Raw genomic sequence first — 13,546 nt, 5'->3', positions numbered from 1 at the left:
CTTCCTAAGCCTGGATGGCTTTGTGGCCTCTTCCTCCTGGCTGGCCAGGTTACAAACCCCGGGACCACCGATTGGGACTGTGTGGCCATTCTTCAGTGCGGGCGGGTTCAGCTTGTCTGGTTCTTCACCATCTGCAAGGGGACGGGAGGGGAGAGAAGCAAACAGAAAACACTCAGAAAGCAGGAGACAGAGGAGACACAGCTGAGCTGACTGAACTGCCATTGATCCGCACCAACTTCTCTCTGGCTTCCAAAACAGCTGGTCTTCAGTCTACCTGCTGCAGAGGAGAGCACAGCAATGCCAGCGAGCTGAAGCTGAGAGCCCTTGATTTCATTATCAACAAGCAAAACAGTACAGCACCGTATCCCATCAAGTGTTTTTCTTCTTCAGCAGCTCAGCAGCCTCTTAATCTACCACCTTGTTTAGAAAGAATGCTACTGCATTTAAGAGCAGTGTGCCCAGTGTGCCACAGCACAAGGAAGTTGCAATTGCAGTTATAAGCCTCCAGCAGCTTCTGTATCTATCCACCGCTACAGAGTATTCACAAATTTTCTGCTGCAATACAAATTCCAACACTGGCCAAGTCATCTACTGGACATGCGATATTAGGTTTTGGTAAAGTCTTAAAATTAGTTTAAGTACCTCTATTGTCCTTCTGTTTCTACCCTGAATTTGGCACCAAAAAAAAAAAAATAAAAAAAAAAAAAATCACTGCTCTACCCAAAACATACCACAGCAAGGTATATTTCCTCCTTTTTTAACCTTTGTTTTCATCAGATGTAACAATACATCTCCAGAATCTGATGTAGCTCATCTTGACTATTTCTGCTTTTACAGATGGAGTTTCCCAATTGTTAGAAGCAAGACCTCTTTTGGAAAAAAACCCATCCTCTTTTCAGCCCATGCTTTTGACAGCGCTTAAAGCCCTAGTCACAACGAGGAAATACTCAACCATTCTCTGCCTCTAACTGCCCTGACAGGACAAACTCTTCATAATGTTATTCCCAAAAATCAGACTTAACATCCATTCTAATGGGGCACTGCCCATTTTGACTACTTTCCCACTCGAGAAAACTTGAATAGATAGATCACCAATTGGATTTAAAAAAATCCTTAGCATTTCCAGGCTACCATCTCTCACGCAATTGCAGTGTATGGCACCATGGGCCCCCCAGGTGTCAGCCCCCAGCATGCTCTGTTGCTCTGATTTTTGATGATTTATTCCATTGCCGCTTTCACTTCTCCTCTCCCCCGCAAGGTGTTACCTCCTCTCTCCGAACCTGGTGATCTTCAGAAGCTGAAAGCAAAGATGCCAAGAAGCCAAAAGCTCCCCAGGCTTTTTTTTTTTTTTTTTCCTGAAAAAATAGTCTTGGATCGTGAGAGGAGATGGAAGACGGCGCTACCTCACTTGCTTCGCTGCCCTTCCCTGCAACGCAGGAAGCACGGAAAGCAACCAGAAGGAGTTTCCTCCCCAGCCAGGGCTGAAACTCAAGAGATGAGCCGGAGCTTTTTATAGCAGCAATTGCCTCTGGCTAGCTGAAGTTTTCAGCAAGGGAGACAGAACAGTATGATCTCGCTTTCCTGACCATTCAAACTTTGTGTGCCCTTCTCTGGCATGGAGCTGCAGCACACACAGAACGCTCCCAATGGCCTCCTCACACAACCTTACTTTCCACTTGTGTTCCAGTGACCTTCTTCAAGGTCAAGACAGTCCAACTCTATCTTCTTTCCTTACTATGAGCCCAGCACAACCTGCTGACCGCCAGTCCAGAGAGCAGCAGGGCATCCTCTCCCAGCTGCACCGGGTTTGAAAGCCTCCACTATGCCTCTTCCCTACCTCCTCGCTCACTCCATTCCAGGATTTTTTCCCTTAAGAACTTGCTGAAGATGACCTTGTAAGTTTTAAAATTGCAAGTAAATACAATAACCTACCACCACTGTCTTATGACTGCCCAAGTGTCTTAAACTCATAGAAGGGATTAAGATAATGCGCTTTCTAATCTAACCCTCCTGACAATACTGACTGCTCCCTCATACCTTGGGTTTGCACTTCGTCCAGATTATAGCCATCTTCCCTTTCTTAAGCCAGATCAGATGACTCGAAGCAGAAAATAATTCCACCTCTTAGCCACGCTTCTGTTACACCCTTACAGTTTGAAAGATCTCTCCTCTGTCATCTCCAGTTGGAAGTTTGTTACCCAAAGCCTTCGATCGCTCTTCCAGTTTCATCCTGTAACCTCATATACTCTTGTAGCCCCGTGAACTCTTCCTCCAGCCCAGGATTTACACCCTCGGGTAGTTGATCTGAAAACCACTTTTTCACCTCCACTTTTCCACTTTGCATCTTTCTTAGGAGAACCCTGACATTTGCATTAGGTGAAGGCTGCCTCTGCAGTATGCCTGTGGAGGTGCAGTTTTACATCGCTCTTAAGCCAAAGACCACACTGCCACCCAGACACGTTCCTGTCCCCTCCCTTGTACCCACATCACCCAACACACAGCCAGGTGACTAGATGGTGAACTGATCTGCCTGAAAAGTTCTTTTAGCAGGATGATCCCAACTCAGAGTCATCAGAGATGACAAAAAGGGGCTGAAGACTTCTTTGACAGCAGGGAAAGCTTCAATAAGCTTAGCTGTGACTAATTATTACACCATACCATGAAGCACCTCATCTGTAACTCTTTGAGGAAATGCCCCTACTCAGGCAGCTCCAAAGTCATCAGTTGGTTTCTTTTCCCAAGGCTAAGGTCTTCAAACCTGAGCTCCGAGATCAGCGCCTCTCCTGCGATGGGGAGAGCGCAGTCTGGAGCCAGAGATGGTGAGCGCAAGTGTGATAGAGGAGCTTAGCTGGACAAGACAAGGTGGCTGAAGTGGGACATGTACAAGGACAGGATAGGAAGTAACACACAGAACATCCCTTCCCTCCCCGCCGGCAGCAGACAGGAAGATGTCCAAGACAGGCATTGCGCTTTCTTAGCGACATCTTCCTAACCGAACAGGCTGCCTTCCTTGCCAGGTGCAAGAGTCAGACGAGAGAGGATATCGAACAGGGCAAGACAAACAGACAGGAACTACATTAGCAAAGAGCCATCAAATTTGTCTCCCAAAAAAAGAACAGCTGCAAGGGTGAGGTTTTGCCAGAGGAAGATCAGCTACACAGAACACAGACAGGAGGAGGAGAAGTTCATTTGCAGACTCACCCTGCTCAGGGTCTTCCAACAGAACCCCTCTTTTTACCAGCTCCTCTCTTGGCTTTCGCATAGAAATCTTTCGTTCTAAAACTGATATTAAATTGAAAAAGAGCACTCAGAAAACAGGGTAATCTAGAAGTTCAAGAAGATACTTTTTTAAAGGGATCTTCTGGAGTAAATAAAAGGGCTTCAAATTTCACTGTTTTTGCATGGATTAAGAGGGAGGAGGGACTGCACGTTCAGGCCTGTGCTTCACACTAGATTGGTGATCATGGAGCAAACCCTCCCTCCCCACAGCTGCTCAGGGAGGTTCCTTGCAAGAAAGGAATTTGTTTGTCTGAAACTACTGCTCCATAGCAAGGTGTTTCTGGAGAGACTGAGGTGCCAGCCCATCACCAGAGTCACATTTTGGTTCTTACACATGTCACAAGCCTGAGTGCTGACAGCAAGCCCTTCTCACTAGCCAGGTGGCTGACAGCAGGTTTCCCAAGCTGAGGAAGGGACTCCCACCCAGCCCCGATTACTCTACCTTCCGAAGTCTCCTTAAATTTGTCACTGCTTTTCTTTTTCCTCCACTTCCAGGGTTTGAAGATCTTGCCAAAGCTTGAGAATTTGCTTTTCCTCTTTGTAGGAGGTGTAGTGTCACCCGATTCCAAAACGTCTACCCCCATGCCGGCATCAGTTGGGGGGTGATCCACCTCTTCGGCTGCACAGAAAAAGAATAAAGAAGTTACCTTTACGCTGCAGGTAACAGCTGCCATCTCCCACCAGCCTGCCCCCTGCACACTGGGAAATGGTGGCGCACGGTCATGCAGAGAAGGTAGCAAGACTCCATGCCTTCACGTAACCCGTCAGCGTTTCACGTTAGCTTGGGGAGACAAGAGTGGGGTTTCCGATGTTAACAGCGCAAAGGGTAACTGATAAGAGGCTTTCTAATGAAACAGGGATTAGTTTAAATTGACAGCGTCACAGCTTCGCCCAAGGAACACAAATCGCTTTGCTGCAGTTTCTCATCTTCAGTTGGAAGCAACTGGTGCTAGACGCAAGTAATTACATGAACACAAATACCTTCCAGACTGCAGAGCTGACTTTCATGACTCTACACACACTGAAACTACCAGACCCATTACAACAGCTGCATGTGCTAATGTAGCATCTCTGATTTTTCTCTCTATAAATAAGGCCAGCAAAGCTGGCCAAGAGCAACAACTACACAGGAAAGCAACACAATGCAAGCCCGCGCTCCACCTACTGTACTCCAAGTCTCTGGAGAACAACACAAGAAGGACACAGAGGTGGGAAGGGACACACAAAAATCCCCAACTTGCCGCAACAACAACAAAAAAAAAAAAGCTCATAAAGAAACAACTTGCGAAGCAGAACCAGAGCACGAAACGCTAAGCTGGTGACTGTCAATTCTGTCTTGCCTGGTGTTGCTGTTCTCTGGGTGTTTGATGAAACATAAGGGAACACTTACAATCAGCAGAATCTAGCAATGCCTGCAAAAAAATAAAAATCAGAGTGCATACAACTTAAGTGAAGCCAGCTGGTCGCCTGCTTCGTGGTCTTAATTTACAGACCCAGAATCCCTCGGCTTCAGCGTTGCAAAAGACAGGAGCATCCAAGCTGTGTCGCAGAACTCTGAAAACACGCAATATCGAGAACACAGCCTCGAGATTTCCTTCAGTCCTATGACACAGTCCTGCCAAACACCGCATACCACAGGCTGAGGTGCCGTGTTACAAACTGCACTTGCGCGTCTTATTTTTGAGCTTCTAAGTCAAATGTTCTGGAGTTTGCAAGCCTTCTGGGATCACAAAAGACCTTTTAGTCAACTTCAGACAAGCCTGTATGACGTGCCTGCAGAAAAGACAATACCCTGTAGGCCACACAGGAAGTTCAGCCAAGAATCCCATCTCCTGAGGCTAAGAGATTGGGAAAGGAATTTTAGGGGAAAGCCATTTTGCACATAGGACAAAGAGCTAATACCGTATCTGCTACATCCTACAAATATCCAGCAAGGATACAGACCCAGATGTGAAAAAGCAGATTCCTGTCAACACGGGGAAGAGCAGGTTCAGGACAGAGGGGGAAAAAAAGCCCAACAAAAACAACTAACCACAAACAAACTGTAGTGGTTCCTAACATGAGATTTCAGACCCCAGGAAGCATCAAGCATGGGAATCACAGCATCCCAGACTGGTGAGGGCTGGAAGGGCCCTCTGGAGCTCCCCCATCCCACCCCCCGCCAGAGCAGGGGCACCTCCAGCAGTGGCACAGGACGGCGTCCAGGCGGGTTTGGGATGGCTCCAGAGGGGGAGACTCCCCCACCTCTCTGGGCAGCCTGTGCCACTGCTCTGCCGCCCTCACAGCAGAGAAGGCCCTCCTCAGGTGGAGATGGAACTGCCGATGGTCACCTTTGTGCCCGTTCCCTCTTGTCCTGTCACTGGGCACCACTGGGCTCCTGAGCAGCCTCAGGCCAGCTGGGCTGGGCACAGGCTGTCATTCTGCAACACTGCAGGACAGACGGACCCCAGTTTTTCAGTCTGAGCACAAATGAAATGGAAGATTACTGAACAGTAGGAAAGAGAAGAGCAGGCCATGCTAGCAGCACGAGGGAAACCGGAGAATATCTCAGTAGGAGGATCCAGATCCCACATGAGAAGTACAGTCTCTAACCAAATGGCAGAGGAAGAGGAAAACCAGCCCAGAACTCGGGTTTACCGAGAGGCTGGAGTGGCAAGAAAGTACCACTGTGCCAACCAGCAGGAGAAAAAAGGCTAATTATGGCCATTTCAGATTTTACCTAAAAATGCATGACCCTTCCAGATCTGTACAGGTTTCTCTCCTCTCACTCGCAGGGCTCCAGATTTCACACACTGGTGGTTGATGGGGTTCTTCTGGGTTTTTTCTTGGTTTGTGATTATTTTATTTTATTTTTTTTAAATCAGCCACTTAACAGAAAGCTCACTCGGAACCAGTGAAAAGCTGATGTCAGCCAACATTTATTTGAAAAAGCAAGATCAATTCAGCATCTGAGCTGCTTCTTAAAACAAATCTGGCTCCATAACAGGAGAGAAATTGGGTGGAAAGTAACATACAAGATGTCAGCACCGATCTGTGATTTTCTGCGGCTCTATTCTGTGAGTTTCTGCCGGGAGGGAGGGTGGAAGTGGGGACAAAAAAAAAAAAAAAAGTGGCATTTCAAGCTCCCAGAAACCCAAGAGAAATTGTCTGGATGTTTAGAGGCACTTTCTTCAGAGACTAGAACATTAGCCCTGGAGTTGTACATGTAATTTTAAAAAGCAGTATTCACTTTGTTCAATAGAGCGTTCCCAAAGTTTACCAGGCAGGCAAGTCCGCTTGCCAGGCACAAGCTGTGGGCTGAATTTGGATCCCAAGTGCCACGCAGAGGCATTTCCCTCACCTTTCCAAGGAGCAGCAGCAGCGCTGAAGGCAGTCGTACCGAGCTCGCTTCATATAGATCCCTTCCCTGAACTGCTCTTCGGAATGTAACTTATGTGCTGTCTGCCACCCAAGGTGTCAGAGTGCTGCACTAAGCAAAATAAGTTATTAAAAGAAAACTCAACCATCAGGTCCAGAGATTAATGAATGAAGACCTCATCAAGCTGCGATGTCTCCATTTCCAATTAGAGGGAGAGAGACAAGCATTCCCCTGGCACAGCCACCTCCGAGCAGCCGGGGAGGAACAGCGGACATGAAAGGATGAGCCGAAACTGCAGGAGACACACTATATCCCCAAAGCAGGAGCGGCTAAAAGCAGGGAGGGTGGGGGAGAGCCCACATGCGAGTTTTACTCCAGGCAGAAGAACCTCTTTCAGCAGCTCCTGCAGTCCAGGGCTGGCTGTCAAATCAAATACCATCTCAGGGTGGAGTTTCACACCAGGTGCCTGACTGCCATTAATTGCAATCACGCAGGTTAATACAAAAGCGAGGTTTCACAATGACATTCAGCCTCGATATTGAATCATTCGGTTCTTGCTTTGCCATGCCACGCCATCAGCCATGCTATCAACTGCTTCTAGGCTCGTGCTGTGCATCAGGGCTCATCCAACATCAAAAACCCCTCGGTTTTGCTGTTTTATAATCAGTTTCTTGTCTAGAAACAGCCACACAAGATGGAGACAGGCATACCACGTACCCCTTCACAGCATAAAACCACAAATCATTTTCAACACCCTTTTTGCTCTGTGTAGAATAAAACTCAGCACACGTTACTAAACGGTGTGAACATCCCAAGACAGCCCTTCGGGTGATACTGATACCGTGAAAACAATTTCCCTTCCCCAATACAAAGTGGGATTCGTTCTGTCCAGTTCTGCAGCACAGGCTGCTCACCGGAGAGCTCGTAATGCCCGGATCCCTTCCACAGCACTCTTCCTTTTACCATCCCTAATTACCAGGCGGACACAGACATTTAAAATAGCCTGTTGTGATGCAATTATGAATTACATTTACTGCTAATTAGCGGGTGGATCTACAGCTGTAGGTGCGCTTTACTGATCTGTATTTTAAATAACCTCATTGTTCAGTGATTGTTCACATTAGAGAAGTGCTCATATTCACTCTGAAAAGGGCCTTCCCTTCCATTCACAACCCATTTCCAGCTCAAATTTCCATGAAATGGTGTAGAGAGGACATTTCTGGCCCAAGCTGCCTTCCCTGCAAAGGGAGCCTGGGCAAGGTGGATTCTCCGTGCCTCCTCTTGCTCTGCTCTACGAGGTACAGGAGGGCGCCTAAACCGCTTTGCAACGCAAGGCAGAAACACCTCCTTATCCTAGGGATGCACTGGGAAACTGCTAAGGAACCGCAGTGCAGCGCTTGGGGAATGAAATGGGGAGAGAAGAGAAAAGGAGGGGGGGATAAAAAAAAAAAAAAAAAAGAGGAACCAGGCTTTAAGGGAAGGGTGAGAAGAGTCAGGAAGCTGATGCCCTCGCCTGACCCGGCCCTTGCTCGGCACCAAGGCTCTTTACCTGCATGGCAAGTCTGTGTCCCAGAGGCCAGCCTCACCTCCACTGCGGTCCAGGCTGCAAAACCCATTTAAAATTTATGGAAAAGGTTAAATGAGGTCATGCAGGCCTAGGTGAGCCCAGTGGAGTCCTCATTAGAAGGTCAAGAGCTTACCCATAAGCAGGTCTGTGTTGTGTCCCTATGCCAAAGCATGACCTTGTCTAACCTTTCTGCAGGAACTCCACGAAATACCCACTTCGGAAAAGTGACCCTGAAGCAGGGAGGGTCCCACAGAGCCCACCCTGACACCAGCACGCCATGCCTAACGCAACGACCTGGTTGACAACAACTCCAGAATAAAACATCTACTGCAACCTCAGCATGTTGCCCCAAGCAAGCGTGGGTGCTTCTCCTCGAGAAGATGGCCTGGAACACCCAACCTGCCATGCCTCGGACAGACCCCCAGGACCCTGCTGGTGTGGGGAGGGAGCGAAGCCCTGGCTGCTGTCCCCCAGCGTCCCCCACCAGAGACTGCTGCCATCTCAGATCTTCTCTCTTGAACGCTTAACACACCCTGAGCGTGTTCCATCAAAACAAGCAGGTGAATTTGAGCTGTTTAAACAGCAGATTTGTGTTAACCCAAAATGTTTAGACTGAAATAGTCTAGGGAAACGTCACAAAATTGGCACAGCCTGGAGACAGAAGAAGGCAGAAAGCTCCAGCAGTGCCAAGCAGCCGGGGATGCAGTTCTCCATCAGTACGCCTGGCCAGCTGGTCTTCCAAACCCTCCCCCTGGAGACTGCTACACATATTTACACTCAAGTCTTGCTGCTTAAATGCAGGTGGAAAAAAGCTTTTCTCCCACTGCACCTTGTGTTAGGTGCAAACTGTTGTGTGAGAACATGGGTGGTGTGGAGCTGTAATTCCCCGCCCACCTCCCGAGAAGACAAACCATTTCGCTGGAAGAAGCTGGAGAGTTGCAGTTGGTCTCCAAGCTCATCACACAGTCAGCAAGTGGCCACGCTGCTGCATGTGTCATCTGCTCCCAAAGCTTTTGTCAGGCTTGGGGCTGTCATTCCTATTAAAGACGGTAAAGCTTTCACTTTACCGCTGCTCTCAATGGCTCAAACCAGCACAGCCAGGATCCATGGGGTCAATTAAAAATACCACACGTGTTCACACCATTGCCATGCACACAGGACGCTCGCAACAACAAGCGGCTATCTAGCTGACCTTTAGGAAATACCAACATATAAATGTAATGCTTTAATGGTCACACCGTGGTCCAAGGAAGGAAAAGCCATCATGTGAGCAAATATAGTTAACCCCCATCTTCAGAGATCAAGCCCCAGAATACCCTTTTGTACAGCAATGCACTACCAGCCTACAAAAAGGCACAGTAGAGACTTCAGGCACCATCAGGAATAAGTGAAAAAAGCATTTCTTTCATGAAGGATCATCTCTCACGGGGAAGATACCTGCAACAGTACCTGAGATAGTGGCACCTCCGATGCACAGTATTAACAAAAAAAATTAAACCCAAACTGTATCTAGCGTAGATCATTGCAGGATTAGTCCTGGTGAATCTTTAAACCATTTTAACTCAGGCCCCACACCATCAAAAGCCAGCAAGGCTATAGAGAAGTTTTATTTATTTTGTTTTTAACTGGCACACCATTACATAAGCTAAAAATCACTTCAAGATTCAAGTTAGAGACCTAACAAAGCAAGACTGAAGGCCGTGAAGAAATCAAAGAATTGCATCCCAGATGCTGACAATTCATATTATATTGCTATATGCCTAGGAGGGAAAGCACTGATTTCCACTGTTTATGAAGCAAATGGCACAATCCTTTAAGGATGAAGGGTCAGTGAGCCCCAGGACAGGACTGCAGACCGAAGTTGTTAGGAAAAGACTGAGAACACACTGCTTTTCTCCCTGAAATCTCTCTGCAGGCATCCAAGAGTTGGTGGAACAGACTAACCCCAAAAGAAGACGTGTCTCACCACTGCCTGCACAACAACAGGCTCTTTGCCCCAGTCCTTTTCAGAGATGTAAGATCTGTTAAAGTCAATCCTCATTAAGAGACATCCTCCCAAAGGAAACAAGAAAGCATCAGTATTTTGCTTTGACACAGGACTGGCATAGTGTGTAAATCATGAGCTTGAGCCAGATTCTTTCCATCTGCAAACCACAGTTCACTCAGAACCTGATCCATCTCTTATCATAATAGTTACTACAGGATTTCCACAAATCCCAGGAGTTTCTGTTCACAAGGAGCTCACCAGGCATTTCTGTCTCACAGTCATAGCCTCAAGGCTCGCAGACAGACATAACTGCAGCAGCTTGACTACGCTACAGCAAAAGCCAGTGTAAACGCTTAGCTGAGAGCTAAAAAGCACTCAGACAAATTAGGCACTTCAATGCCACGGCACCAACTCCGAACGCTTCTGGTTAATCACCTTTATTTTCCTAAGTCACACACCCCCACCCCCACCCCCCCCAAGTTCTGCTATCACACAAGCCCAGAAGGTGCATCAGGAAACTTTGGCTGAGAATGTGGCTGCTCATTATACACCCAACGTTTGGCAGTTTGGGCATGTTTTGCTGTACAGCCCGGACCTAAGGCTACAGCGGGACCCACTGCCTCGCAACACTGAGCCTGCGCCGGATCCTCACCGATTCACGCCGTGGGACTGCGACAAACCCTCCCGTTGCCAAAACAGTACTGATGCCCAGGCTGGAGAATAATTCAGCTCCCTCCTCTTTGGCTTTGTTGTGCCAGGCAGAGCAGTTAAGAATCCAAAAAGCTTTCAAGCAAACAGCTACAACTCAAAAAGCAAACAAAGACTCTTTTGAGGGAAATGCTGTTAAGGTTAAAGTATCAAAAAAGCACTTTAGGTAAATGTTTCTAGCTTCCTAGAACAGCTTTAAAAACTTCACGTGCATTTCCTGAACAGTCCAGGGAAGACGTGAATCCTGACCTTACAAGCAATAAAAAGACTGTTGTCACAAAACAGCCTCAAATAGTCCCAGCTCTCAGCTTCCCTGTCCTGCACGTTTCTAGTCACCATAATCTTTTCTTTTCAACAGCATCCTGCCAAAGTTCATGCAAGAACTATCTCTTCAAGTTCGCAATTTATTCAGTAGGAACTATGCAAGCTGCGCCACGAGACTCCAGATAGCAAATGACCAGTTGAGGAAACACCAGGTCTGCTGGTTGCCAGTCTCCGGCAAAGGACAATGTCGTTACACCAAGTGAGCCCACTCCTGAAAACTACCACTGTCTCTGGTGCTCGATGAGAGAAAGAGCCCGAGACTGAGCAGGTCGGCTTCTAACAGCACATAAATCCAAGGAGAAGATGCTGTTAATCTCCACTGACAGTACGAAGATGACTGAAGTTTTACTCCTCCCTTCCACTCTCTCAATATTTTTAGCAGCTCTTGAACAGGACTAGCTGGAGTGAACTGGGGGTGGGGAAGAGAGAATCACTGGTTTAATCCCAGCCCTAAAAATACTTGGTAGGTTCAAAGTTATAAAAGTGAAAAAGAATGGGGGAAAAAGAAAGTCTATATCTCAGGGAGCTTTCCATGAGCAAATGTCAAGTGTTTCTCTAAAAATCAGATAATTCCGCTTTACAGATGAGAGTAAGCAACTCAGTCCAGACAGCTGACAGCAAGCCGGTATGAGATAAGAGCCAACAGCACAATGCGTAAAGTCTCCTCTTATAGTCAGGGCATGGGAGACCCAGCGCCGGGAACAGCACCTAAGACAGACCTGGAAACAACACAGACCTACACACCGTGTTCTGGAAGAAGTGCTACTGCCAGGACTTTAAGCAAGGTTGTGTTTGCTACGGCCCCCCAGTTACTCCGATACCTCACAGAGCAGAAAAAGAAAACAAGCAGGAAGGTGACTGCCAAGCCCCTTCTCTCCCGAAAACTACCACGGCTGCCCCAAAAAGCTGGGTGACATCACGCACAAGGAGGTGATCTGGGCAGCTTTGGTCCGGGCAGACCATCGGGGCTGGCTCCTACCCCACTCCGGTGAATTTTACTGCTGTCCAAACGCTTTGCAAAGCTAGAGACCCTAAACCTGGCCAGGCAGGACAGAGGCTATCCCTAAAAACTGCAGCTCAGAGCCTGTCTAAAGATCAGCAGAACATGTTGCACAGCAATTGCATGTGACATGAGTAAGAAGAGAGGAAGGAAACGGAGTTATTTCTCTGGTTTCTCTTCCCAGCTCCCAAGCCGGGCACAGGTTACACAAGCCCCGCGTTCCACTCCTCCCGACTCCTCCGTTTCACCTGCAATCCTGCCCTGCCGCAGCCCCAAAGTTTCCTCCGTCTCCCTTGCCCTCCATTACTCACCAAAAGCAGCTGGATTTACCGGTCTCGAGAAGTGCGGCTGCCCCATTAGATTCTTTTCTCAGCAGCTCTCCGGGAGGAGGCGGGAGGGGGAGAGAAGGGGGGGAAAAAAAAGTCTACCCTGAGAGAGCACTTTAGTCCTTTAAAATGATAAATCCACGCTTCGGACTGGGGAAGAGCCCGGCGAGCGAGGCGGCTGCCAACTCTCAGGCAACGGCACGGCTGTCTGACGGTCCAGCACAGGTCCTGTTCTTCCCGTACCCCATGGTCGGGCACTTGATTCTCATAAATAGGCGTCCGTGCCAGCTCCCTTCACGCAGGCATGCCTGTCATTCCAGAGCCGAGCTGGCTAGGGCCGAAGCTCAGGAAGGGGAGGAGACAACCAGCCACGCTCCAGCCACTTAGCTGCATAATCCAAATTATCAACACGCCTCGCTCCTTCCCCGCATCAAGTTTAGGGAGAAGAGAGAAAAGCTGGAAGCGAGGAGAGAGGGAGACCCGGGTGTTTTGCTCAAGGAAGAGCTTGGAGAAACCGCACCGGCCAATGTATGGAGGGGTTTCACCTCCCAAACGGGCCATGAATGAGAAAGCAAAGCGTGGTACTCTAACTGTTGCAGGAGCTGCACTATCCTGAGAGTAAAGGGAATTTCAAAAAGAGTGCCTGAGCTGATATGCATCTAGCACACCGTCTAATAAAAACACAATTTCATAGCAATTCTTCTCTCCACTGAAGTTACCAGGAATAAGGTAGGAGCGGGGAGCGTGTCTTCTGTTTCATTTAAACTTAACAAGGAAAGTAAGAGCTTATTTTTTATTTGTGTATCACATCTTGAGAGTTCAGGTAACAATATCCCCCTCAGCATTTACATCACAGTAAGAAAGCTCTCCAGAGTTTAAATAGGTCCACTTGCATTATTTTTATTTTTTTTTCAATCAAAATTTGTGTTAGGACTTCAGTGAACCTACAGATCATTCCCTGTACACCGCACCACACACGCACTTTTAAACATCCAGA

At 47.9% G+C, this 13,546-nt stretch overlaps 1 protein-coding gene across 1 annotated transcript in view; it reads right to left on the bottom strand.

Moving 5' to 3' along the window:
* Positions 1-12,580, bottom strand: part of PHACTR4 (phosphatase and actin regulator 4) — a 23,748-nt gene extending 11,168 nt beyond the window's left edge. Inside the window, exons 1-3 of the mRNA XM_009887760.1 lie at positions 12,535-12,580; positions 3,722-3,898; positions 3,202-3,282 (exon numbers count right to left, since the gene is read on the bottom strand). Coding sequence (XP_009886062.1) covers positions 3,202-3,282; positions 3,722-3,898; positions 12,535-12,580 — 304 coding nt within the window. The remainder of the gene's footprint in view (positions 1-3,201; positions 3,283-3,721; positions 3,899-12,534) is intronic.
* Between the last annotated feature and the right edge of the window lie 966 nt (positions 12,581-13,546).

This window comes from Charadrius vociferus, unplaced genomic scaffold (genome assembly GCF_000708025.1).
Source record: "Charadrius vociferus isolate BGI_N301 unplaced genomic scaffold, ASM70802v2 scaffold1296, whole genome shotgun sequence".
In the NCBI taxonomy this organism is placed as follows: domain Eukaryota; kingdom Metazoa; phylum Chordata; class Aves; order Charadriiformes; family Charadriidae; genus Charadrius; species Charadrius vociferus.
The sequence above is the reverse complement of the archived record's forward strand: the minus strand, read 5'-3'. Positions and strand labels throughout refer to the sequence as shown.